This window comes from Lynx rufus, unplaced genomic scaffold (assembly GCF_022079265.1).
Source record: "Lynx rufus isolate CCGP_SWC_20201006 ecotype Redwood Valley unplaced genomic scaffold, mLynRuf1.p SCAF_16, whole genome shotgun sequence".
NCBI classification, from domain to species: Eukaryota; Metazoa; Chordata; class Mammalia; order Carnivora; family Felidae; genus Lynx; species Lynx rufus.
Window position 1 is genome coordinate 7,411,237 of NW_025814830.1, and position 24,136 is coordinate 7,435,372.

A 24,136-nucleotide genomic window follows, 5' to 3' on the forward strand; every position below is an offset into this window, starting at 1 on the left:
GCGGGTGACATTACCATTGTTACTCAGCAGATGGGGCCCAAGGAGTCTCAGGAATGGTGGGGTGCAGAGAGGGAGGAGTTCAGGATGGTGTTCCAGAAGTTTTGAGATCCCAAGGGCTCTGCAGGGTGAGGGGTGGGGTCTCGGGGATGGGTTGGGGGAGCTGAGTCACTCCTTCCTAGGCTTAGCGCGGAGAGCCGCAGTTCTCCAATGCACCACGCGGGGGCAGCAGATCACCTCCCTACACGCACCTGCCCGCCACACCTCAGGCCTCACCCTGGCTCCGCCCCCCTCACCCCAGTACTGTCCCCACCCCATTTCCCAAATGAGGGGACTGAGGCTAAATGAAGGGGGGAGGCTACAAAATGATGAACCTTAAAAACAGTATGCTTAGCGAAAGTAGGCCGACACAAGGGACCACTTACTGTGATTCCTTTTATATGGAATGTCCAGAATAGGGAAACCCGCGGGGCTGGGAGCAGAGGGGAATGGGGGAAGGGGGGCTGCTAAAGGGCTATGGGTTTCTTTGTGAGGTGATGAAAATGTTCTGGAATTAGATAGGGTGACAGTTGCTGCATCCTTGTGAATATACTGAGAGCATTGAATTGGGCACTTTGAAAGGGTGAATTTTATGGCATATGAATTGTACCTCTTTTTAAAACAATTTTTTAAAGTTTATTTTGAGAGAGAGTGTGTGTGTGTGCGCGCGCGCGCGCATGTGCATGAGTGGGGGAGGGTCAGAGAAAGAGGGAGAGAGAGAGAATCCCAAGCAAGTTCCCAGCTGACAGCAAGGAGCCCAACGCGGGGCTCAATCTCACAAACCCTGAGATCGTGATCTGAGCTGAAATCAAGAGTCGGACCCTCAACCGACTGAGCCACCCAGGTGCTCCTGAATTATATCTCAATAAAATATTGAGTTAAAAAAAGAGGGGGGATCTGACAGCTGTCACCGCCCACGACAGGTCATTTGGTTCCGGCCAGATCTAGTCGCTGCCTTCTGATTTCCACGGGTCCACACGGACCTGGTGAGGACAAGGCCTCTTCCCCCCCACCCCACCCCCAATCTGGGCCACTCAACCTGGCTCCGCCTGCATCTAACCCCACCCAACCCCCAACCCATTCCCAGCGCCCCCCCCCACTGCACCTGCCATATGTGTCCCCAACTTCCAATCCTTAGCTCTGATCTATCCCCATGTGTGCATTCGGTTAATAAACCTTTACTATTATGTGCCAGACGCACATCTAGGGATATAAAGATGAATGAGGTAAGCCAAATCTGCTTTGGATTTACGTTCAAGTGGGAGAGTCAGGAAATCTACAAGGGAGACAGAGAAATCTGATCGTTCAAATTGAGGAAGGTGATACGAAGGAATTGAGGAATCAGAGCCAGTCCCTGGGGAGAGAGGAAGTGGGTGGGGGGGGAGAAGGGGCTTCTGCTGTTCAGGGAATGTCTCCTTTGAGGGACAGAGGCTGGAGCCGAGGCCAGGATGATGTCGAAGGAGGGAGCCATACAGGGACCTGGGGACAGGGGAGAGGACTATAGTTCCAAAGCCTTGCCCCGTGCCACCCACGCCCTCAGGCCTCTGATCGCAGCTTCTGGGCCAGCAGAACCTTCCTCCCTGTCTTTATTCCAGAGCCAGGAACCCGAAGGAGAGCTCTGGGCCCGCATCCAGCATTGGGTGTCTCCCCAGGGTGCCCAGGATGGTGTTGTCACCTTGGAAGGCGTGAAGAACAGGCGGGGGGGGGGGCAATTCCGGGTGGGGGTGAGGGTGGGGGCCAGACTGTGGCCTTGTCCTTCCCAGCCCAACCCCAGCTTGGCCTAAAAGGGCAGACAGATAAAGAGTCCTTCCCGCCCCTGGCCCCAGAGAGGGAGGGGTTTCCTGACAGGAAATTGACCTCCTCTAACCCCCCCCCCCCCCAGTTCCAAGCTCTCAGCAGTTCTGGCTGAAGTGTCCTCAGGGCAGGACAGCAGCAGGGACAGAGGGACGAAGGCGCCTGCTGACGAGGAGGTGAGTGTGCTGGAGGAGGGGGCAGGATTCTTGCGCCCTGGCCTGGGCTCCCCCCTTGGACCTGGCTGGACCAGAGGTGGTGAGAACATGTGCCCGGAAGCCAGGAGAGGCTGGGGGCAAAGACAGCATGTGGGGCCTGGCCTCAGGAGGGTGCCAGCCACAGGGCAGGAGGAGCCGGGGACCGCAGGGGGGTGCAGTGAAGAATCTGGGGACCCCGGGGAACCAGAGAAGCTTCAAAGGGGCCAGGAGAGCTGGGACCACCACGGGAGAAAGGAGAGAAAGCGTCTGATGCCCTCGGAGTTCAGGTTGGGAGAAAGCGGTGGATGCTTTTCTCCATCCCCAAGAGACGGGGGCTTGGAGATGGTGTTCGGAGTGAAGATGTGCATGAGCTTGAACCGGGCTGGGCTGATGATGGGATAGTTGGGGGTGAGGTCTGGATTGGGGTTGTGTGGCTGGGGTCCAGCATGGACGCACACTTTATAAGGGCTGTTCTCAGATACAGACTTGGGGGCTGGAGGTGCTGACTTCTGCAAACAGGTCAGACTGCCGGTGGAGGGTTTAGGGCTTTGGGGAAAGGCTGGCAGCGAGGAGGAGGGGGGGGAGGAGGGGGAGGAGCCGAAGCCCAGAGAGGGAAGCGCTGGTGGCCAAGACATCCTGTGGGAGTCGGGAGGCTGGGGGCTTGAGGGATGCCTCGGAAGTGAGTCAGGGGCCCGGGCACTGGGAGGCAGATGAGGGGGCTGGAGGGGGCAGGATGTCGGAGGAGCCAGTTTGCAGAGGCGGGTGGTGGAGGGTGGTGGAGCCTGGAAAGGGAAAGCCGGCCGGGCCACTTTGGAGAAACTGTTGCAGCGGGGTCTGAGGATGTTGGAAATGGCTGGGGGGGGGGGGCGGTATTGGGATCCAGTTTGGGGATGGATGTGGGAGCCAGTGGGGGAGTGGCAGATCCAGTTTGGGTCATGTTGGCTTCTGTTACAGGGAAGTAGAAGGGGGATGTGGAGTTTCGGAGGGGGGGGGAGACGATGGACACAGGGCTGGGACACGGTGAGGCCATTTGTGGGATGAAACACACAGAAGCCGGTCGGGAAAATGAAAGACAGAGAAATCCGTGCACGACTTGTGGGTGTGCGCATGGGGGGCTCGTATCGATTGCCCACAGCTATGGGGGCTCCAGGCAAGGGTTGCCATGGTGACTGCCTCTGTGGAGGACAGGGGACCATGGAGACTGGAGAGAGGCTTGAGGAACGACAGCTGAGGTCCAGAGGCTGAAGTCAGGGAGGAAAGAAGCGGGGGGGGGGCTCCCCCATGAAAGGAAGATGCTCTTACCCACGGCCCAGCCAGCTCGGGGACCCTTTGAGCATCAGCCTCCTTCCAGATGCTCTATGCACCCCCAAGGGGCCGCCCAGTCCCGACCCTGTCCCTCAACTGCTCGGAACCTGTCCCAGTTCAAAACAACCTATGTATCTAGCAGGAGGTGAGTGGGGAAACCCCTGACGTTTCACACAGTTTTGCCAAAGCCAGACAGTGAAAGAGTAATGCGACACTTAAATCGACCAGAGCCACCGAGATAGGCACAGATACCTCTCCCATGTACATGAGTCCAAACACCACCATCAAAGCGCAAGTTGCTGAATGCACGTAGTAGGAGAGCCTTCACAGAGCGGTTCTGAAACCCCGTAAAACGATACATTGTTTCTGGATGCAAGGCTACGGAGACTTAAGAGTAAAAGTCGGGTTGGCTGGGGAGACAGCATTCTGGATGCTACCGTCCTGGGAAGAGGGCAAGGGAGGAGAGCTGGGGGCGGGGAGTGCATCTTGTAATGCTCGATTCTAAAAAAGACCAAAAAAACACAAAAAAACAAAAAACCACCCGAAACAAACAAACACCCAAACAACAGCCGAACCTGAGCCATAGAAACAGAATAGCCACAAAATAGAATGTTTGCATTAGACGCAGCTAGGATTGGAAGCAGAGGGGGCGTTTATTTGTTTTCTAAATTTTTCTGAATTCCTGAATCTTTGACCGATTTCATCATTTTAAAAAGCGCCCTTCCACAGTTCCCCAGCGTCCTCGGGAAAAAGCCCAAGTCCCTCCTCACGGCTCTCCTCTCCGAGGCCCTGCACGGCTTGCTCTGTACTGACCTCTCCAGCTTGACTCCTCACCCACAAGGAATGAGGTCCTTGCCTCCTTCCTTTGTTTCCTGTTTAGCACCCATTCATTTCCTGAGCGCCTGCCCTGGGAGTTGGGGACGCAGTGGTGATTGAGACAGCCCGACCCTGTCCCTCTAGGGACTTCACAGTCCGGTGGGGGACACAGACTCATCCTCAGACACTGACAACTCAGAGTGGGGAGGGCTGGGATGCGGAAAATCCTGAGGGGGGGGGAACTCGACTCATCCTAGGCATGACAGAGGGCTTCCTGGAGGAGAGGGCCTTGGGGGCTGGATCCTAAAGCCTGAGTGGTGCAGGGAGAACAGGTGTCCAGGTAGAAAGATCAACAAACGCCGGCACCCAGAGGAGCCTGGAGGGGGAGAATGTGGGATAGCACTGGTGAGGTGCACAGCTGGCAGGCAAGGGCAGCTGGATTTCGCGCCAAGGGTACTGGGGAGCCATGCAAGGTTAAGAGAAAGAGCAGGGCAAGTTTGTGCTTTAACGAGATCCTCAAAGGTGGGCTGGAGGGGCCAAGACGAGAGCCTGGAGACCAGGGAGAAAGGGGGGAAGTGGGAGGGGGCCTGGACTGGGGCAGGGGCCACGGAGAGGGAGGAGATGAGGGACTTAGGAGGTGGGATAAAATTCACTTTATTTTGTTCTATTTTATTTGAGAGAGAGAGAGAGAGAGGGAGAGAATCTTTTAAATGTTTATCGAGAAAGAGAATCTTAAGGGCTCGATCCCGCGACCCTGGATCATGACCTCAGCCAAAATCAAGAGTTGGATGCTCAACCGACTGAGCCACCCAGGTGCCCCATCAAGTTCAAGCTATGGGGCGCCTGGCTGGCTCAGTCTGTAGAGCGTGTGACTCTTGATCTCGGGGCTGTAAGTTCGAGCCCCACGTTGGGTGTAGAGATTACTTAAAAATAAAATCTTGGGGCCCCTGGGTGGCTCAGTCAGTTAAGTGTCTGACTCTCAGTTTTGGCTCAGGTCATGGTCTCACGATTCGTGAGATCGAGCCCCGCCTCAGGCTCTGTGCTGGCAGCACGGAGCCTGCTTGGGATTCTCTCTCTCTCCCCCTCTCTCTGCCCCTCCCCTGCTCTCTCTCTCTCTCTCAAAATAAGTAAATAACTTCATTTAAAAATTTGACTTTAGGGGCGTCTGGGTGGCGCAGTCGGTTAAATGTCCGACTTCGGCCAGGTCACGATCTCGCGGTCCCTGAGTTCGAGCCCCGCGTCGGGCTCTGGGCTGACGGCTCGGAGCCTGGAGCCTGTTTCCGATTCTGTGTCTCCCTCTCTCTCTGCCCCTCCCCCCTTCATGCTCTGTCTCTCTCTGTCCCAAAAATAAATAAACGTTGAAAGAAAAAAAAAATTAAAAAAAAAATTTGACTTTAAAGCGTACAATTCAGTGGCATTCTAGTACATTCACAGTGCTGTTAACCATCCACATTATGTAGTTCCAGAACATTTTCATGTCCCAAAAGGAAACCTGTACCCATTAAGCAGCCACACCCATTAAGACCCACCCCCGTCTCCCAGTCCCCGGCCACCACTCACTTCCTTTCTGTCTCTCTGGATTTGCCTGCTCTGGACATTTCCCAGTAAGGCTTTGCTAAGGGAAAGAAGAAGGCGGGATAGAGGTGACAGGTGTGCTGGCTGGACAGGGGAGAGACGAGGCAGGTGCCCATGTGTGTGACTGATGTCCGGGTAGACGGTGGGGCCTGAGTCCCCATGCAGTCTCTCCTCTTCGCTGGCTGTGCCGCCTTGGGACGGACCCTTCCCCTCTCTGAGCCTGTTTCCTCTCAGAGTGGGAGGGTCCACAGAGGTGATGAGCACCCAGACAGGAAGTCAGGCAGGGAAAGGGTCTGAACGCCAACGGTCAGGGTAATCAGACGGGTCTGGGCGCGAATGCTGGCTTTGTCCCTGAGTCACCGTGGGGCCTTCGGTAAGCACCTTTGCTCCTCTGAGCCTCAGTTTCCTCATCTGCCACGTGGGCATATAGTAATAGCACTAGCCTCATGGGATTAGTGAATGCTCAGACCAGTGCCTGGCACGCAGGCCCTGCGTTGCTGGGCACCCAGAGGCGTTAATTATCAACACCACTTATGTTTTTCCCAGGTCCCTGCCTGTCAAGATGCCCATCCCGAAGAGTCTAGGGGTGGCCGACCCTAAGGTGCCCCGGGCGGGGACGCTGCCTCTGAGGTCCTCCCGGAACCCCTTTGAGGAAGTTCCGGGACCGGAAGAAGACGAGGTTGGGGAGCTGGGGAGCCTGCCCAACGGAACATCGTGTCGCCGCCGTGCCACCCTGGAGAAGCTGGCCGGCCTGGCCCCCTTCCGGCTGGGCTGGACCCCCGGCCGGCGGGCAGGCAGCCCCGGAGATGGGCAGTCCCGCTCTTTCCTGGGCCGAGTGCTGACCCCAGGGATACGCAGGAGCTCAGCAGATTTTGGCCTCCTGGCCAGGCTTCAGGGGACCCGAGCCCAGGGCGACGAGGAGGTGGCTGGGGAGGCCGCCCGGAGACTGGCCTTCCTGAGACTGGGACGCGGGCCCAAGCCCCGCCGCGCGTCACTGGCTGAGAGGGTGGTGCCCGCAGGCGAGGCAGCTCCCGAGCCCCCGCCCAAGGTCCCTGAGCCCCCAAAGATGAAGGAACCTCTGTCAGGTGAGTCGGGAGCCCCCGCCCAGCCCCCTCCCCCCAAAATCTTGATTTCTATCACCAAGCCCTGGCCGCAGCTGTGTCTCCACACCCACCCCCCAATCCACCCCACCCCCAATCCACCCGCCCCAATTCACCCCGCTCCCAACCCACCCCGGGTCCATCCCACCCGCCGCCTGCCGGCCTCAACCTCACCCCCATGTCCTACGATAAGGATCATGAACTTTGGTCTCATCTCCCCTAATCCCTCCTGCGCCCCCAATTTCAACCCTCCTTCCCTCCCTCCCTTCAAGTTCAGCCTCCATCCCATCTCCTTTCCACTCCTTTCCATGTAGCCACATCCAACCTTGACCTTATGCCTCTCCCTAACCTCTGTACCCCACCCCCTTCCCATCGCCAGCCCCAACCCTGGCCCCAGACTGCACCCCAACCTCCTCCTTCACCCCCAACCTCCTCTCCTTTTCCACCCCACTCTGAACCCCAAACCCAAATCCAGCCCAACCCCCCCAACGCCCAGCTTCAACCTCGTCCCCACCTCACGTCCAAACCGCACCTCGAACTCCCCGCCACGCCCAGCGCCTACCTCCCACCTGCGTCTCCCCGCTGTGTCCCCCACGGCCTGTGTTACGTTCTCCAGGCTGCTGTAACCTTGTCCCACAACCCCACAAGCCGGGTGGCTTCAACTATAGAAATCTATTCTCTCGGTTCTGGGTCCATTTTCAGACACGCATAGGGGACTCCTTCCTCGACTCTTCTGTGCCTGGCGCTTGGCTGGCCGTCTTCTCGCGATGCATGTCTGTCTCTGTGTCCAAATCTCCCCTTTGTGTAAGAACACCAGTCACGCCGTATCAGAGCCCATCCTACGACCTCATTTTAACTTGCTCACCTCTCTGCTCATCTCTGTCTCCAGAGATGGTCCCATTCTGAGGTACCGGGGGCTTAGGACTTCACGCGTGTTTTTTCCTGGTGATGGTGGGGGGGGGCACAACTCAGCTCATACCCCCACCCCGTCTCTATCCTCAGCCCCAAACTACCCCAAGCCCCAGTGTCTTCTCTTCAATGCCTTTTTGAGTTTCTACTCTATCCTTATTCCAACCCCACTATCCCTTTGTCCAAACACCACCTTTAACCTCATCTCTGTGCCCAAGAACCGTCAACACCACGGGGGCCAGCCAGTGCCCTCCCGCATGCAGGTTGCAGCCTGGTCCCCAACTTAGCCTCACGCCCAACCCCCGACCCAGGCCCATCTCAGCACCCACCTTCAACCCCAACGGCAAGCTAGTCTCTCCCCCGTCATTCTTTTTTTTTTTTCATTAAAAACATTTTTTTTATATTTATTTATTTATTTTTGAGAGACAGAGCCACAAGTGGGGGAGGGGCAGTGAGAGAAGGAGACACAGAATCCAAAGCAGGCTCCGGGCTCTGAGCTGTCAGCACGGAGCCCGACGCGGGGGCTCGAACCCACGAACCGTGAGACCACGACCCGAGCCGAGATCAAGAGTCAGAAGCTTAACTGACTAAGCCACCCGGGGAACCCCTCTCCCTTCATTCTTAATCCCTGACCCTTAATCCACCCTGACCCTGAACCCCCCCCCCCTTCCCAACCTCCACCCACATTCCCGGCCCCAACTCAGGTCCGGTTTTCATCTTCAAACTCACATCCAAACCCTTCTTTCCATCCTCAGCCGTCGCTTCAATTCATCTCCGCCCCCAGTCACCGTCCCAGGCCCCAGATGTCAAACTCAGCTCCTTTCCTGTCCCCTCTAGAGGTTGCACCCCAACTTCCCCCTCATCCCTCATCTCAGTCCCATCTCTGAGACTCCGGCTCGGATCCCTGGGGCTGGCTCCGTCCACCTTCATACACCCCCCTCCTCACTCCCAGACCCCCCCCCCCCGGCACCCCCCAACGAATGCTGCCTCAGCCCCCGGGGGACCTCAGGAGAGCCCTCGCTTCGCCCCACATCCTGGCCAGGAGCTATTTCGGCCCCGGCTCCCAGGGGACTGGGAGGGCACTTCAGGGAGGCGAGGAGGGGGGTGACTGGAGCCCCCGCCTTCTGGAAACGGATGGGCAGAAATAGCGCTGGCCAGGAAACAAGTTTCTCTGCCAGGGAGGAAGTGGAGGGGGGTGGAGGTGTCGGGGTAACCCTGGGCCACCAGGACCCTCCCTTGGCCTTCGCGCGAAGGCCTCCCAACCCCATGGGGGTGTCTCTTGGGGGAGTCGGAACGCACAGTGCCAGATCACCCCCACAGCCACCACCCCCCCCCCCGAAAGGCCCTCTCTGGTCTTGCTCTCCTCTCCCCACCTCCTGGCCTCCACCCTGCCCCTTGATCCATTGCTTCTCCACCGGCTCCCCCTACCTGGCTCAGACTGGCCTCCCTCCCGCCCTCCCATTCCCTGCATCCCTTTCTCTGGATCTGAGGTGCCTTCCCTGTCCTCGCCCCTCAAATATCCCGGTCCCTTCCCCCTATCCTCACCCACTCTCCCATACCCTGCGCCGTCCCCCGCCCCCCTCCCCTCTGCCTCACCCCCTTCCCCCCCCTTCCCCTGACTTCTTCTCGCCCTCCTCCGCCCCTCCACTTCCCTCCCTCACCCTGCCCCCCGTCCCTCGCCCGACAGCCTTCTCTCACCCACCCCTCTTCTCCCGGAACGTCCCGGGCTCCTTTCTCGCCCCCTCGCCTCCCCCTGCGCCCCCGCCCCGCGCCCTGCTCCCCCTGACCTCCCGCTCTGCCCCCACAGTGCTGGAGATCCTGAGCCTGATCCAGCAGCGCGAGCTCGCGCGGGCCGACGAGCACATCTTGGAGCTGGAGGCCGAGGAGCTGGCGTCGTCGGGGGGCGGCGCGCCCGGGCCGCCCGGGGCCGAGGGCGCGGCCGGCGGCCGCCGGGCGCGGGACGTGGCGCTGCTGTACGAGGCCCTGCAGCGCGAGCTGTGGGCGCTGGTGCGCGAGACGCTGGCGGGCCCCGGGCCGGGCGCGGGCGCCGGGGCGGGCGCCGTGGCGCAGCTGGGCCAGGTGCTGGTGCAGGAGGAGGCGGCCGACGGGCGCCGGGGGCCCGGGGCCGCCCGCAAGCTGCGCGCCCGCTGGGCCGAGGCGGTGGCGCGCGCGGCGCGGGAGCGCCTGGAGGCGGCGGCGCCCGGGGCGCCCGGGGGCCTGGCGGGGCAGCTGGAGGCGCTGCGGGCGCGGCTGCTGGAGGATATGGGCGTGGTGCGGGGCCGCCTGGCGCCCGCCTACCCCGCCGGCCTGGGCGCCTTCGGCGTCTACCTGCGCGGCTACCACGGCGCGCTCGCCGACTGGCTCGGGGCCGCCGCCCGCCGGAGGCTGCCGCTGGCCGACCGCTACGCCCTGCTGCACTGGCACAACCAGGTGTACCCCAGGTGAGGCGGGGCGGCTGCCCCCGGGGCGCGCGGATCCCGCCCCCGCCGCCCCCGACCCCCCCCCCCTCCGACCCACGCTCCCCCAGCCCCGGCCTCGCCAAAGACCTTGGAACGGCCCGCTCTTCAATCCTCGCCTCTGAGAACCCTCGACCCCGCCAGCCCTCACCCCCCCCCCCACCCCGGGGACCCTTACGATCCGAGCGTCTGAGCGCGATCCACTCGTCCCGCGCTAGAACCCGAGCAACACGGGCCCTTCCGGTGGTGACGGGTCAGGACCCCCAGGTGACCCCTCCACCCTGGGGAGCGTGGCACCGCTCACCCTGCCCGTCCTGGAATCTGAGCCTCGCTGCCCCCGCTGGTCCCGGAAGCTTAGCGGCGTTAAGTTGCCGTTCTTAAAAATCTTAGCACCATCGACCCTTCCCGGCGGCGGCGTAGGACCTTCGCATCGTTGACGGTTCAACTCCCCGAATCTTAGCAACACGGATCATACCGATCCCTGCGGTTGTAGAACTTTAACACCCCCCGCTCTCCCAGACTTAGAACCTATGGGCACCATTGGCCCGCCCGGTTCTGAAATCTCAGCAACACTGACCATTTCTTTTTCCCCCGCCACCATTTCTTCCTTCCTTTTAAAGACTCCACTTTAAAAAAAAAGAAAGTAATCTCTATACCCGGTGTGGGTCTTGAACCCACGACCCCGAGATCAAGACTGCAGGCTCCACAGACTAAGCCAGCCAGGTGCCCACCACTGACCACTTCAGTCCTAGAAGCCTCGGGGTGCGGTGGACCCCTCCAGGCCTAGAACCTTCGCACCAATGACACTTATACTATTAGAATCTCAGTATTGTTCTGAGTCCTAGAATTTAACACTGTTGCTCATTTTCATCTAGAACCTTTGTAGCATTGACCCCCCCCCCCCCATCCTGCAACCTTCACACCACTGATTCGTAAAATACGAGGACCTTAGCACCAACATGCCTAAAATCTTAGCATCGCTGACCCTCCGAATTCTAGAACCGTTACTGCTCTCTCTTTCGATCCTAGGGCATTAGCACTGTTGATTTTTCCAATCTTAGAACTTTAGCACGGACGCTTTCTTAAAAACTGTTTTAATGTTTATTTAATTTTTGAGAGAGAAAGAGAGAGAAGGGTAGGGGAAGGGCAGAGAGAGGGAGACACAGAATCCGAAGCAGGCTCCAGGCTCTGAGCTGTCAGCGCAGAGCCCCATGCGGGGCTCGAACTCACCAACTGCGAGATCATGCTATGAGCCCAAGTCAGATGCTCAACTGACTGAGCCACCCAGGTGCCGCTACACTTTCAATCCTAGAGCCTTAGCAGCGATGAGGCTTCAAATCCTCAACTTCAGCCGCATCCACTCCGGATGTGGACCCGCTGTGGATCCCTCCAGGGTTAGGACTGTAATCTCTTGATCCCTTGAATTCTAGAACCTTGGCATTTAGAACCTCAGCGCCATGGACTCTCCCGCTCCTAAAACTTCCTGTCAAGTGTTTGGATCCTAAAACATACCCAGTCTGGTGGCCAGGGGATGGGATATGATTAGCCAGGCCTGGGTCACCTACTGGTTCCAGGGACAAGGGAGCTGGCCACACCCAAACCACAGGCTGGCGAGTGAGGAGGGTGGGTGGTCCCTCAAATAAAACCCTCATGCTGCCACCAGAAGAAGGGGAAGGTGACAGGTACTGACATCGACCCCCTAGATCCCATCTGGGACTCTGTATGAAGGACACGGTCACATCTCCCATGGGAGACGGAGGCAGGACGGGGAGTCCGGAAAGCTTCCTGGACGGGAGTTAAGTTGCTTTGTAGGAAGATGGTACTTCTGGCTGAGAAAACGCCAAGAGCAAAAGCCTGGGGTGCGTGTGGGTGGTGGAGGAGGCGTAAGGGGTCTGGTGGTATGGCACAGACCAGGTGTGTAAGAGTGTAGGGCCCGGGAGCGAGGGCTGGACTGGGGAGGCCTCGAAGGCGGGTGACGTGATGGGGACAAGGAGCGGAGGCAGAAGCTGGTCACGGCCGAGACTCTGCGTGCCAGCCCGTCAAGCCTGGACTTGATCCCTCCAAGTCTTGCCCGGACACCATTCATCAGGGAGCTGACTCAGACAGCTGGGGCCAGGGAAGCAACAATTCCAGAGACTTCCTTTGAGGGATGAGCAAAGCTGGCCCCTAGAGAGGAAGGGAGTGGCCCAGGGTCACAAACACACTGGGTGTGAAGGGGTGGGGGGGTGGGGAGGGGTTCCGTTGCCCAGGGTCCCCCCTCTCACAGACCCCTCTGTCTCTTACCTCCCACTCCCAGAGAGGTCCTAGGGCTGGTGGACCTGGTGGCCCTGGAGAATGGGGAGCTGGGGCCCCTTCTGTCTGCTGGCACCCTGCGGGGCTTGGAGGATGAATGTGTCACAGACGTTAAGGTACCGGGGACTCGGGAGCCAGAGGCGCTCTGCAGGGAGGGAGGGGTCACTTGGGGGGGGGGCTGGGGGGGTCTCTCCTCTCCCCCTTTCGCTACGTCCATTTCCCTGTTCCCTTTGTGGATTTCTGGGTTCTGTCCGAAAGACACAGAAGTGTAAGCCCACGCTGATCACTTCTGCCTTATGTTCCGTGTGGTCACCCAAGCACCCAGGGGAGCACAGAGCCGATCAGCAAAGTTTCCAGACATTCCGATACTTCGAATCCTAGAGCAGGAGTCAGTCACAGAAGCTCAGCCCGCGGTCCCCAAGACTCACAGAAGGAGGGCATACAAGCAGCCTGTGCATACGAGCGGGGCCGATGGCAAACCCGGGTAATAACTGGCCGGGCGTAGGCACCAGTGAGGAGAACGGTGGGGCCATCAACACCCAGCCTGGCCACGGGGCTGTCTCCCACCGGAATGCCAGTCCTGCCTCGGCCACAGAGGTCAGAATCGTAGTAACTTGAGAGCCTAGAGTCTTAGGCTGGAACATACCTAGGTTCTCAGATTCACTGAAGGGAACATTGGACCAGGGAATCAGACGTGTGTCAACCTCAGAATCCCAGACCCTTGGAATTCTTGAATCACAGAATCTGACTCTCTTGAACAAAATTTTTTTTTTAATTTTTATTTATTTATTTTTGAGAGAGAGAGAGACAGAGCTGAGCAGGGGAGAGGCAGAGAGAGAGAGACACACACACAGAATCCGAAGCAGGCTCCAGGCTCCGAGCTGTCCGCACAGAGCCCGACGCGGGGCTCGAACCCATGAAACCGTGGGATCATGACCTGAGCCGAAGTCGGATGCTTCACCGACTGAGCCACCCGGGTGCCCCTCGAACAAATTGTTTTTGCAGAACCTGGGCACCAGGGTCTTAGGACCGTCAAATAATGACAGAATAGACCCTCAAACTCCCTGGCTGTCAGATGGATGAAACTTCAAACTATAGCCTCTTAATATGAAGCTCCAAATCATAAGGACGCAAGGGGCTGGGGAGGTTTTGTGGTCCAGCCTCCCTCCTTGGAGTAACCTTGACACGCTCAGGGGTAGGACCCAGATCGGCCTGGGGCTAAGAGGTGGGAACCATGGAGGGGAGAAAAGGAGGGACAGGCTTCCAGGCACCCCCTGACTCCTGCATTTCCCCCCTGCAACCTCCCCGCTCCAGGCTCAGACTCGGGCAGCCCTGCTTCGGGTCCTACAGGAGAACGAGGAGCACTGGGGGAGCACGGAGGAGCAGCCCAGCAGCCTGGCGCAGGATGTGTGTGAGGTAGGGGGTGGGGAAGAGGAAGGAGAATCCGTTCTCCAGCGCCCCCCCCCGGGGGGCGGGAAGGTAAGACCTCCCCCCTCCTCACCCCTTCTCCTCTCCGGGGACCGTGTAGTTGCTGGAAGAACATACGGAACGAGCACCCCGCATCAGCCAAGAGTTTGGGGAGCGGATGGCCCACTGCTGCCTGGGGGGGCTGGCAGAATTCCTGCAGAGGTATGGAGGGCTGGGGCGGGGCAGGGGTGCAGGGCGGGACGGAGGCATCGGTAGCCGCGATCCGGCAGAGAGAGGAGAGATGAAAGGCAATCCAGTAAGGATGGGCAGGGGCGCTTCAGTGAGGGTCACGGGCTTTGTTGGGCTGAGTGTCCAGCAAGGGGACTCTCCTCAGGCCGGGTGCTCCGTCTGTCACGTGTCATCCCTTTCTCCCCCCCCCCCCCCCCCCCGATTAGCTTCCAGCAGCGGGTGGAGCGATTCCATGAGAATCCAGGAGTTCGGGAGTTGCTACCCGACAGGTACATCAGTAGGACCATCTCCCTGGTCAACTGCGGGCCCCCCTTGAGGTGAGAGCACCCAGCGTGTGGGGGAGAGGACCAGTCCCGGCGACAAGCTGAACTGGGGTGCCCGGGGCCCTGGGTGGGGATCACAGAGCTGGCCCAGAGACACGGGCACGTGGGGGCCTTAGAAACATCAAACCTTGGGGGGGGGTCCTAGAAAGAATCTTAGCATCACAGAGCACTAGAATTATGTAGCAATCAGAATATTGGGGTGCTGTAATTAACACGCACCTAGAAGAAAGACTCAAACACTCTAAGAGTTACAGATCTTTTTTTTTTTTTGCTTTTTTTTATCGTATTTTCCCTTTTTTATTAATGTATTTTCAATGCGTTTTCAAAATCGGTGATGTATTTACATGCGTCGTAATTCAAGGCACACTCGGGCATACCGTGAAAAGCCTCACGCCTATACGGCCCCCGCCTTCCTTACTGCTAGAGTCTGTCGTATCTTTGCAGGACATTTACCAGTAAATACGTGTAAATAAGGGTGTGTGTGCATTTGCATACTCCATGCATATATATATACACATGCATATGCATATTTTGTGCATATCCATACACATATTTCATATATACCTATTTCATATTCATATTTCATATACAAGTAAATATATCTCACTAATGTGAATACATATTATTCCTTTCCCTTTAAGAACATTTTTTTCATGTTTATTTATTTTTGAGACAGAGAGTGAGCAGGGGAGGGGCAGAGAGAGTGAGGGAGACACAGAATTCGAAGCAGGCTCCAGGCTCCGAGCTGTCAGCACAGAGCCTGATGTGGGGCTCGAACTAACTCACAAACCATAAGCTCATGACCTGAGTGGAAGTTAGATGCTTAACCAACTGAGCCACCCAGGTGCCCCTAAAGCTTTTATTTTCAAGTAATGTCTACACCCAATGTGGGGCTCGAACTCACAACCCTAGGATCAAGAGCCTCATGCTCTACCGACTGAGCCAGCCAGGCCCCCCTTATTCCTTTTCCTTAAAAAGAAAAATATGCAAATGGTAGAATATTGAACACACTTCTGTGCCTTTCCCCCTTAACAGCTTGGAGATCTTTCTGTGAGCTTTTGGAGTTACCACTTTTCCTTTGCAACACGTGAACTGCATTCCACGTTTTGCATGTTCGGTCATTTGTTTAATCTGTCCCCAGTGAATGGAGAGTTGGCTCCACCCTGTCGCAGAGAAAAACGTGGCACACCTGTCAACTCCCACAGACGTGGGGACTCTGAGGGACACAGTCCCAGAAGGGGGCCCGCTGGGATTTGGCCAGAAAATGCCACATTGCTCTCAGACCAGGTTACTGCCCTTTTAATGACGGAGGGATCATGGTTGCAATGAGAGAAAATGAGAAGCGTAGAATCTTAGAATTCTAGATGTTTAGAATCATGTTCCACGGAGCTTCCACACACACACACCCCCCCAGCCTCCCAGACATCCCCTCATATTTGTCATCCCCCCCAGACTCTCCCCAGAGCCCCTGACTCTCCCCAGCTCCCCATCGGACCTGTCACCTCGGTGCTCACAAAATAGTCCATCTGAGAAGGCAGATGGGTCCAAGCAGTTGAGCTGAATATCGGGGCTCCTTGACTTTTGGCTCTGATCCACACAGGGCTCTGGCAGAGCGCCTGGCGCGGGTGGGACCCCCCGAGAGCGAGCCGGCCCGGGAAGCCGCAGCCAGCGCTCTGGACCGCGTGACCCGCCTCTGCCACCGTGTCCTGGCTGACCTGCTTTTCCAAGAGCTGCAGGTGAGTGAGGCAGGGGGCTGGGGTAGGGCCTGTGCCAGGAGAGGGGAGCAACCCCCCCCCCGCCCCGGCAACCTGCAGTTCCTTTAAGCCCATGACTCAGTGTTTGGGGAGCACGCGGGGGTGGGGGGGTGATGGCCTGTTTGGGCCATTTGTAGGGGGGCAAAAGGGGGTGGAGGAAGGAAGAGAGGGGAGAACACAGTCAAGGGAAGGATGGAGAATCACCAGCAGAAGGGGTCTTGGGGATCAGGTGGAGCCCCTCCCCACTGAGTCCCCCCAAATCCCTGCCCGGCCTCTCCTAGACCCTGGAGCCCAGGTTACCCCTGGGCTCCTGTGCGCGCCCAGAAGGGGCTGGGGTCAGAAGTGGGTGAGAGTATGTGGGGAGGGTGGTGGGAGTACCCGGGAATGAGACAGAGGTGTGTGTATCCCTGGTTATAGTGCACGCTCAATTTATGTCGTACATCCGATCACGTCCCTCCTCTGCTCAGAACCCTCCATGGCTCCCAGCTCATTCAGGGCAAGAGCCAAAGTCCTTGCTGTGGCCCCCAAGGCCCTGGATGGTCTGACCCTTTCCTCTCCCTCTCTGACCTCCCCTTCTCCCACTGTCCTCCTCACTTACTCCACTCTGGCCATGCCAGCCCCCTTGCTATTCCTTAACAAGACATAGACCGGCCTCAGGACCTTTGCACTTGCTGTTTGCTCTGTTTGGACCGCTCTTCTCCCCAGTAGCCCCATTGCCCCCTCCCTCACTTCTTTCAAGTCTTGATCCAGATGTCACCTTCTCAGTGAGACCTCCTCTGACTGCCCTATTCAAAATAGAAGCCCCGGAGGTGCCTGGGGGGGGGGCTTAGTCAGTTAAACCTCCCACTTCAGCTCAGGTCATGATCTCACAGTTCGTGGGTTCGAGTCCCGCGCCGGGCTCTGTGCTGACAGCTCGGAGCCTGGAGCCTGCTTCGGATTCTGTGTCTCCCTCTCTCTCTGCCTCTCCCCTGCTCATATTCTGTCTCTGTCTCTCAAAAATAAATAAATATTCAAAAAATAATAATAATAAAATAGAAGCCCCGAGAGGAGACTCCCTTCCCCAGTCCCTGCTGAGTTTCTCTCCAACCAAGCACTTAGGGCCACCTGCTCTGTTACTGCCTTTGCTTTTTTTTTTTTACCTCTCCCCAATCCAGCTCCCCCCCCCCCCCCCCGGAATGTGAGCTTCTCCAGGGCAGGATTTGTCGGAATGTTTCTAAAATAACTCTTTATTATGGAAAATTTCAAACATACACAAAAAGTAGGCAGAATGACAGAATGACCTCCCGTGGACCAGCTCCAGCAAGTGTCAGCTCCAGGCCAATCTTGTGTCGCCTTTCTCCACCCCCCCCCACCCCTGCCCCCGCCACATCCTGTCATCACCCATCAACATTTCAGCCTGCATCTCCGAAAGATAAGAAATCCTTCTTAAACAAACATAACCAACGGTACCGTTTTCATACCCAACCAAGGGAACGATAATTCCTTAAAATCACCAAATATCAGATCGGCATTAGGATTCCCCTGACCTGCTCGCGATGATCAAATCCTCAAGAGTTTTGTTGTCTCGTTCTGCACCGTGTGTCCCCGAGCCTCCTCCACGTGTCCCCAGCGACCCAGCTGAGCCACAGGAAGGGGGCGGGGGGGTGTTTGTTGAATGACTAGACGGACAAGTGTGTGCATGAACGTGAGCGAGTTGGGCCACGTTGGGCCAGTTGCTTGCCCTCTTGGGGTTTCTGTTCGCTCGTCTGGAAAATGGGCACAGGTGGCTGGTGGCCGGAAGGAGGCAATAAGATCGTGGCCGTACCGTGCTTAGCTGGGTCCCAGCCCACGGGCACTGGCTGATATCTCGGTAAAAATACAGGGTTCATAGGGGCGCCCGGGGGGCTCAGTCCGTTAAGCATTCGACTGCGGCTCAGGTCACGATCTCACGGTCTGTGAGTTCGAGCCCCGCGTCGGGCTCTTTGCTGACAGCCTGGAGCCTGCTTCGGATTCTGTGTCTCCCTCTCTCTCTGCCCCTCCCCTGTTCATGCTCTGTCTCCCTCAGTCTCAAAAATAAATAAACATTAAAAAATTAAAAAAAAATACAGGGTTCATAGCAACAGTGACAGGCCCTGAACCAAGAGCGTCAGCTCATCTGATTCACACCTGCTTTTCAACACAAGGCCCCACTCCTGGAGGTTCACGCGGCCAGGCTACTGTTCGCAGTAGGTGTGGGGCAGAGTGGGATAGGACCTGCTTCAGTTCAGGCCCCCTGGACACTGACCCCCCATGTCCCCGGGGACCTCATGTTCCCCAGGGTCCACCCAGCCCACGGCGTCTCCCCCTGCCTCCCCCCAGATCCACTTCAGGGACCGTCCTGCTGCTGGTCCCACCTCTTAGGTCACTTGCAGGTGCCTCCCTCCCCTCCCCCCCCCGAAATTGTACGAATCCTACTATCTGGGTCCTGCATTCCCCCTCCTCACCCCTCTCATCTGCTTCTTTCCCTCTTTCTTCTCTTTTGAGCCCTCCCCCCATTTCTGCTTCAGCCTTGCCCCTCCCATCAAGATCTCGGTAATGCACAAGCCTGACCCGCTCCTTCTCCTGCTCAGAACCTGCCATGGCTCCCCAGTGCCCTCAGGAGGAAGCTGGGGCTCCTCACAGCCCTGTGTGCTCCAGCCGCACCCCCCCCATACCCCTGTCGCGAGTTCTAGCTTCCAGAGTCTGTGGAACCCATCGGTCACACAGGACGCCCTTGCCTAGAAGAGCCCGAGCTTGGTTTGCTGCTCTGCTGTTGCTGTCTTGAAGTTCTTCATAATTTTGAATGAGAGCCTTCCATTTTCATTCTGCGCTGGGCCCAAGTGTATGGATCTTGCCAGCCACAGGAACACCTTCTTTCTGATCCCCTGACCCCAAAGCCCGTCTGAAATCTGAGCCGCCTTCACACTGGCTCCTCCCGCCGATTGAGCCACTCCCTCTCCCACCCCTCACCTCCGGCCTCTGTCCCCAGCTCTGGTGTCCCCTCCTCCAGGAAGCCCTCCTTGACTCTCTCCGCTGACTCAGGCATCCCCTCTGGGCTGCCTAAACTCCTGGGTTCCCGCCTCCCTGCCCTGACCACTCTGGGCCCATCACTGGGGACGGTCTGTCCCCCTCCCCGGGCTGTGAGCCCGGGGAGGGCACCGTACAGAACCGGTTCAGCTCCCATCTGTTGAACTGGTAAGTGAAGAAAGACGGTGGCAGGGAGGTGGCAGGGAGGAGGGCTAAAACCATCTCCCCCTTCCGTCGCACCCAGCCCCACTTCAACAAGCTGATGCGCAGGAAGTGGCTGAACAGCCCGGAGGCCCTGGATGGCATCGTGGGCACGCTGGGCGCTCAGGCCCTGGCACTGCGCAGGATGCAGGATGAGCCTTACCAGGTGCGCGGGCTGGTGGGGGGGGGAGGGGGGGAGGGGAGGAGGGGGGAGAGGGGGGAGGGGGGAGAGGGGGGGAGGGGGGAGAGGAGGGGAGGGGGGGAGAGGGGGGACGGGAGCGCTCCGCTGGGCGAGACGCGTTCAAGGTGCTGAGCCACTCGCTCAGAGTGGGATAGGCGGCGCTTGCGCGGAGGGGCATCCGCGGGCACGCAGGGTGGGGTGCGCCCAGGGTGGGGGCCTCTGGGAGGTGGGGCTCCCGGGGGGCTGGGCTGGGCCGGCAGGGGGTACCGGCGAGCTGATGAGGGGGCAGAGGAGGGTATCATCGGGCAGGACTTGGGGTCACCCGTTGGGAGTCGGAAGGGCTGCCTGGGGGGCCGGGGGGGGGGCTAAGAGGGGGTGTGGCGCCCTGTGGGCGGGGGAGGGGTTCCCGTTGGGTGCCCGGAGTGGGCGCGGGGCGCGTGGAGAGCGGGGGAAGGGGTCACCGGCTGCTCACAAGCCCTCGCGTCTCCCCCGGTCCCCAGGCGCTGGTGGCCGAGCTGCACCGGCGGGCGCTGGTGGAGTATGTGCGGCCCCTGCTCCGCGGACGCCTGCGCTGCCGCTCGGCGCGGACCCGCAGCCGCGTGGCCGGGAGGCTCCGGGAGGACGCGGCCCAGTTGCAGAGGCTCTTCAGGCGGCTGGTCAGTGCGGGCCCCGGGGGTAGGGGTGGGGGTGGGGGGGGCTCCAAAAAACCTGGCCTCGCGAGAATCCTCCCGCCCCCCCCACCCCCACCCACCGACCCGCTAGCCGGGGCGGGGCCTTAGCATAAAGCCGTCGCCCAACTTTCAGCCCACGGTGAACACTTTGATCCTTGGCCTCCGCGCGTAAAAGTCGGCTTTCTCACGGTGGGGGGGGCTCGCCTCCGGGCGCAAACCGGAATCCGGTCCCCTGTGCGTGGGGTGCGGATTGGGTCACTTAAGTCCTGTGAAGGGCTTGGGACCCCACCTGGCACAGAGGTAGCGCTCCGGAAACGTCAGCTATTGTCACGAGCACAGACAGAGGCTCAGCGCAGCCAGAACTCAGAATCTTGGCGTTCCCAAATCCAAGAGTTCCAAATTGCCCCCCTCTTTAATTTGTACCCCGTTGCAACCAGCAGGAGCTCAGCAGCGGGGGCGGGGGGGGGGGCTGTGTGTGCGTCATTTTATTAAGAATGCAGAGAGACCCCCTGTACGCGTCCTCCAGGTTCCCCTAAGGGTAACGTTTTGCAAAATCCTAGGGCTAGGCTTTGAGGGGTGTCCCCGAGCCCCCCCAGTTATCCGCAAACCTGGGAGTAGATGTATTATGGATTTTTCTTCCAATTGCCCAAGCTTCCAGATAACCCTCCCCTGGCCCCCTTTACCGAGGAGAAGACTGAGGCCCGGAGGGGTGTGGTTTACGGGGAGGGGGACCTGGGGCCAGAGTGTGAGCCTGGGGCCTCCCCCTTGCAGGAGTCCCAGGCCTCGTGGCTGGACGCCGTGGTGCCGCACTTGGCCGAAATCCTGCAGCTGGAAGACACGCCCAGCATCCAGGTGGAGGTGGGGGTGCTGGTGCGGGACTACCCAGACATCAGGTGAGGGTCCCCCACCCCACGCCCGCGCCCGCCCGGCTCGTTTTTTGCGCGCGCTAGGCCGAGGACTGTCCGGGCCCTGGCATCCGTCCCCGCGTTTCCTGCTCTTGGGGCGGCGAGCGTGTCTGACGGCCGTTTCCTGCTGGAACCAGGGCATTATTAATACGATTTCCCTCCTTCTCCTGCCGCCGCCGCCGCCGCCACCAGGGCTCGCAAACAAACAGGCAGTCACAGGAAGCCCAGGGCAGGGGGGCGCGGGGCCGCCGGCGGCAGGAAGGGCCAGCCCAGCCTGGGAGCCGCGGGGGACACGGGGACACGCACGGGCACACGGGCGCACACGCACTGGGACGGCGGCAGGCGCCGCTCAGATCCTGGTGGACCATTTCCTTTCTGGGTGACCCTCTCTGAGCCTCGGTTTCCTCACCACGTCCATGGGGGATAATAGGACTCTTTTCCTAGGATCTGGGGGGAGGGGAATTCTTCGTCATCAGTCCATCCTCCTTCTCGTCATCCACGGTGACCGCACTACCGATTCCCGATTCTTATTTATGAGCCCTGATGTCAGACCTGAGAAAGCATGTTACACACCCACTCAATAAGTAAGGCCTATATTAAGAGTTATTTTGGCGAATTATATGCAAAAGGCAGCGCTGTTCTAAATGCTTGGCGTCATCTGAGGCAGGCAGAAATTAAGGAGATTGCCCTAAATGCCACAGCTAGCAAAGCTGGGGACTTGACGCCCCCCCCCCCCTCCCCGTGGCAGGCCGGTCTCTAAAGCTGGTGCACCTGACCACCCATCGCCACACCGACCCCTGTGAATGTGGATGGTGGTGGTCGTGCAAGGCTCTTCTGTGTACTGGGGGGGGGGGGTTACCCCTACGCCCCAGGGAGTGAGGCCTCCGCTGGGTTTAGGCTCCAAGGTTGAGGGCTTGGGGTGAAGGGAGCCACCAGTCCAGGACGGATAGTTCTGACTCTGGGGAGGGGGGGGCGGGAAGGGAAGACGCCTGAGCTGTGTTGAAGGGGGGTAGCGCGGAGGCCCGGGAGCTCTGTTTGAAATGAAGGTTCTGGAAATGACTGTTGGGTTCGGGGTCTCGTGTGGGAATGTGGTGATGGTTCCTAGCTTTGGGCATGGGCTCGGGAACTGCAGCGGTGGAGAAGCTTCCAGACCTGGCCTGGGGTCGGGGGCGAGGGGGCGAGGTGAGGGTCCTGACCGGGGTTGTGGGTGAGCACTTCCGGGTTCGGTGGGAGCGATGGGGGTGGGGGTGGGGGCGCTGTTTGAGGGGCAAGGGAGGGTGGAGTTAGGGTTGGTGTAGATTCCAGAGCTGATACAGGTGTGAGGGGACCAGAAGGACATCCAGGAGCTGCCTGAACTGAGTTGGGGCTGAAGATTGGGTTTAGAGGTGAGGGTTCTGGAATGAGTTAGCAGTGGAAGGATTTGGAAATGGTTGGAAGGGAAGTTTTGGAGGATAGTGCCTGCAGGAGGGGAGACTGGGGGCTGGGGGGTGGGGAGGGACCTGGAGGGCGGCAAAAGGGCTCCAGAGCTAAGGTAGGTTCTGGAACGGACGAGGTTCACAGGTGGGCCAGTGTGCGTCTGGCGCAGAGGACCCCATGCACGTGTCTCTTCCTCTGTCCCCAGGCGGAAGCACGTGGCAGCCCTCCTGGACATCCGTGGCCTGCACAACACAGCCGCCCGCCAGGAGATCCTGGCCGTGGCCCGGGACCTGGAACTGTCCGAGGCGGGAGCCCTGTCACCCCCTCGGGACCGCGCCTTCTTCTCAGACATCTCGGTGCCCCGCCCACCTTTCTGCCTCGGCCTCCCTCTCTTCCTGGGCCGCCTTCCCCTCTCCCGGCTGACCAGGCCCGGTCTGGCCTGCCTGCCCCGGCTTCGGCCTCCGTTTCCATCACGGCCCCCCACCCAACGCTGAGACTCTCCCAGCCCCCTCCCACCTCAGTGCCCCCCATCTTTGCTGCTGACAAACCGTTCTCCTGTAGGGCCCCCTCTTGACTCCCTGCCTGGGACCACAGACGACCTAGGATGGAAAGATCTTCAGAGGCCTTTGGGGCCACCCCTACGCTCCCTGCGTAGAAGAGAAACGGGCCGGAGGGACCAAGGACTTTCCCAAGGCCACGAAACTCAAGCTCAGCACCAGCTCCCAGCCCAGCGTGTGCTGGGTGGCGTTTTGGAAGGCTCTAGAGAAGTGTCCCAGGCCCCCCCTTTTCCCCTCACCTCAAGGTCTGGCCCCAGTCCAATGTATTAAGGAATGTACGATACTTAGAATAAAGAGGTTTCTATTTAACACAAGGAAGGGCTGAGTCCCCAGCGTGTGGGGGAGGAAGGACCGGGGGCAGGGCCCAGGGCCAAGGGCTTCTCACACGCCCAAGGCTGGGCTGGGGTCCAACTCCTGGGCAGGGCAGTGGAGGCTGCGGGAGGCCCCGGAGGGCAGAAGCAGGCAAGCCATCCCATTTACCCCGAGTCCCCAGGCTGCGTGACTCCATCGCGAGGCCCTCGGATGCTCTCAGCCAGGGTCCCTCATTTTGTCAATCCTGACATGCCTGTCCTTCATTTCTGGGCCTGGCGGCTCCACCTTGGCACACCCCACCCCCCTCCATCCATCCTTAGCCCGGAATCTATGTCAAGAGAGGAAGGAGGTTGGGGGCAGGGCCGGCGGCATCCAGGGCGCCCTCCTGGGTTGATGCAGGAAAATCTCAGGGTGGGAAAAATTCCAGCGTCTCACCCCCAGCCCCTCCGGATCCTGGTCCCCACCGAGACCTTGAGGTCACCTCCCCGCTGACCCCTGCCCCTCCGGCCTGTTGGACAGCCTGTGATGGATGCTTCCTGGTGTGTGTGTGTGTGTGTGTGTGTGTGTGTGTGCGTGCGCACGCGTGCACTTTTTTTTTTTTTTCCTGAGAAGTGGGAAGGAGGAGGCAGCCAGGGGTCAGCTTTGGGCCTGGGGTAGGA

At 59.2% G+C, this 24,136-nt stretch overlaps 1 protein-coding gene across 1 annotated transcript; it reads left to right on the plus strand.

Annotated features, from left to right (window-relative positions):
- The first annotated feature begins 1,940 nt into the window (after nucleotides 1-1,940).
- EXOC3L2 (exocyst complex component 3 like 2) lies at nucleotides 1,941-23,479 on the plus strand. Its single transcript, XM_047077845.1, has 12 exons — nucleotides 1,941-2,006; nucleotides 6,267-6,805; nucleotides 9,537-10,170; nucleotides 12,482-12,593; nucleotides 13,792-13,893; nucleotides 14,006-14,106; nucleotides 14,340-14,450; nucleotides 16,057-16,192; nucleotides 19,479-19,601; nucleotides 20,117-20,272; nucleotides 21,059-21,180; nucleotides 22,814-23,479. The coding sequence occupies exons 2-12, from the start codon at nucleotides 6,283-6,285 to the stop codon at nucleotides 23,100-23,102; spliced, it is 2,409 nt and encodes an 802-aa protein (XP_046933801.1). The 5' UTR covers nucleotides 1,941-2,006; nucleotides 6,267-6,282; the 3' UTR covers nucleotides 23,103-23,479.
- The last annotated feature ends 657 nt before the right edge of the window (nucleotides 23,480-24,136 follow it).

What these genes read in the sequence shown, in the direction of transcription:
- EXOC3L2 (XM_047077845.1), top strand. Translation starts at nt 6,283, where the DNA reads ATGCCCATCCCGAAGAGTCTAGGGGTGGCCGACCCTAAGGTGCCCCGG. An exon ending in CACAACCAGGTGTACCCCAG is followed by an intron (nt 10,171 to 12,481) that starts GTGAGGCGGGGC and finishes TCCCACTCCCAG; the next exon opens with AGAGGTCCTAGGGCTGGTGG. An exon ending in TGGCGCAGGATGTGTGTGAG is followed by an intron (nt 13,894 to 14,005) that starts GTAGGGGGTGGG and finishes GGGACCGTGTAG; the next exon opens with TTGCTGGAAGAACATACGGA.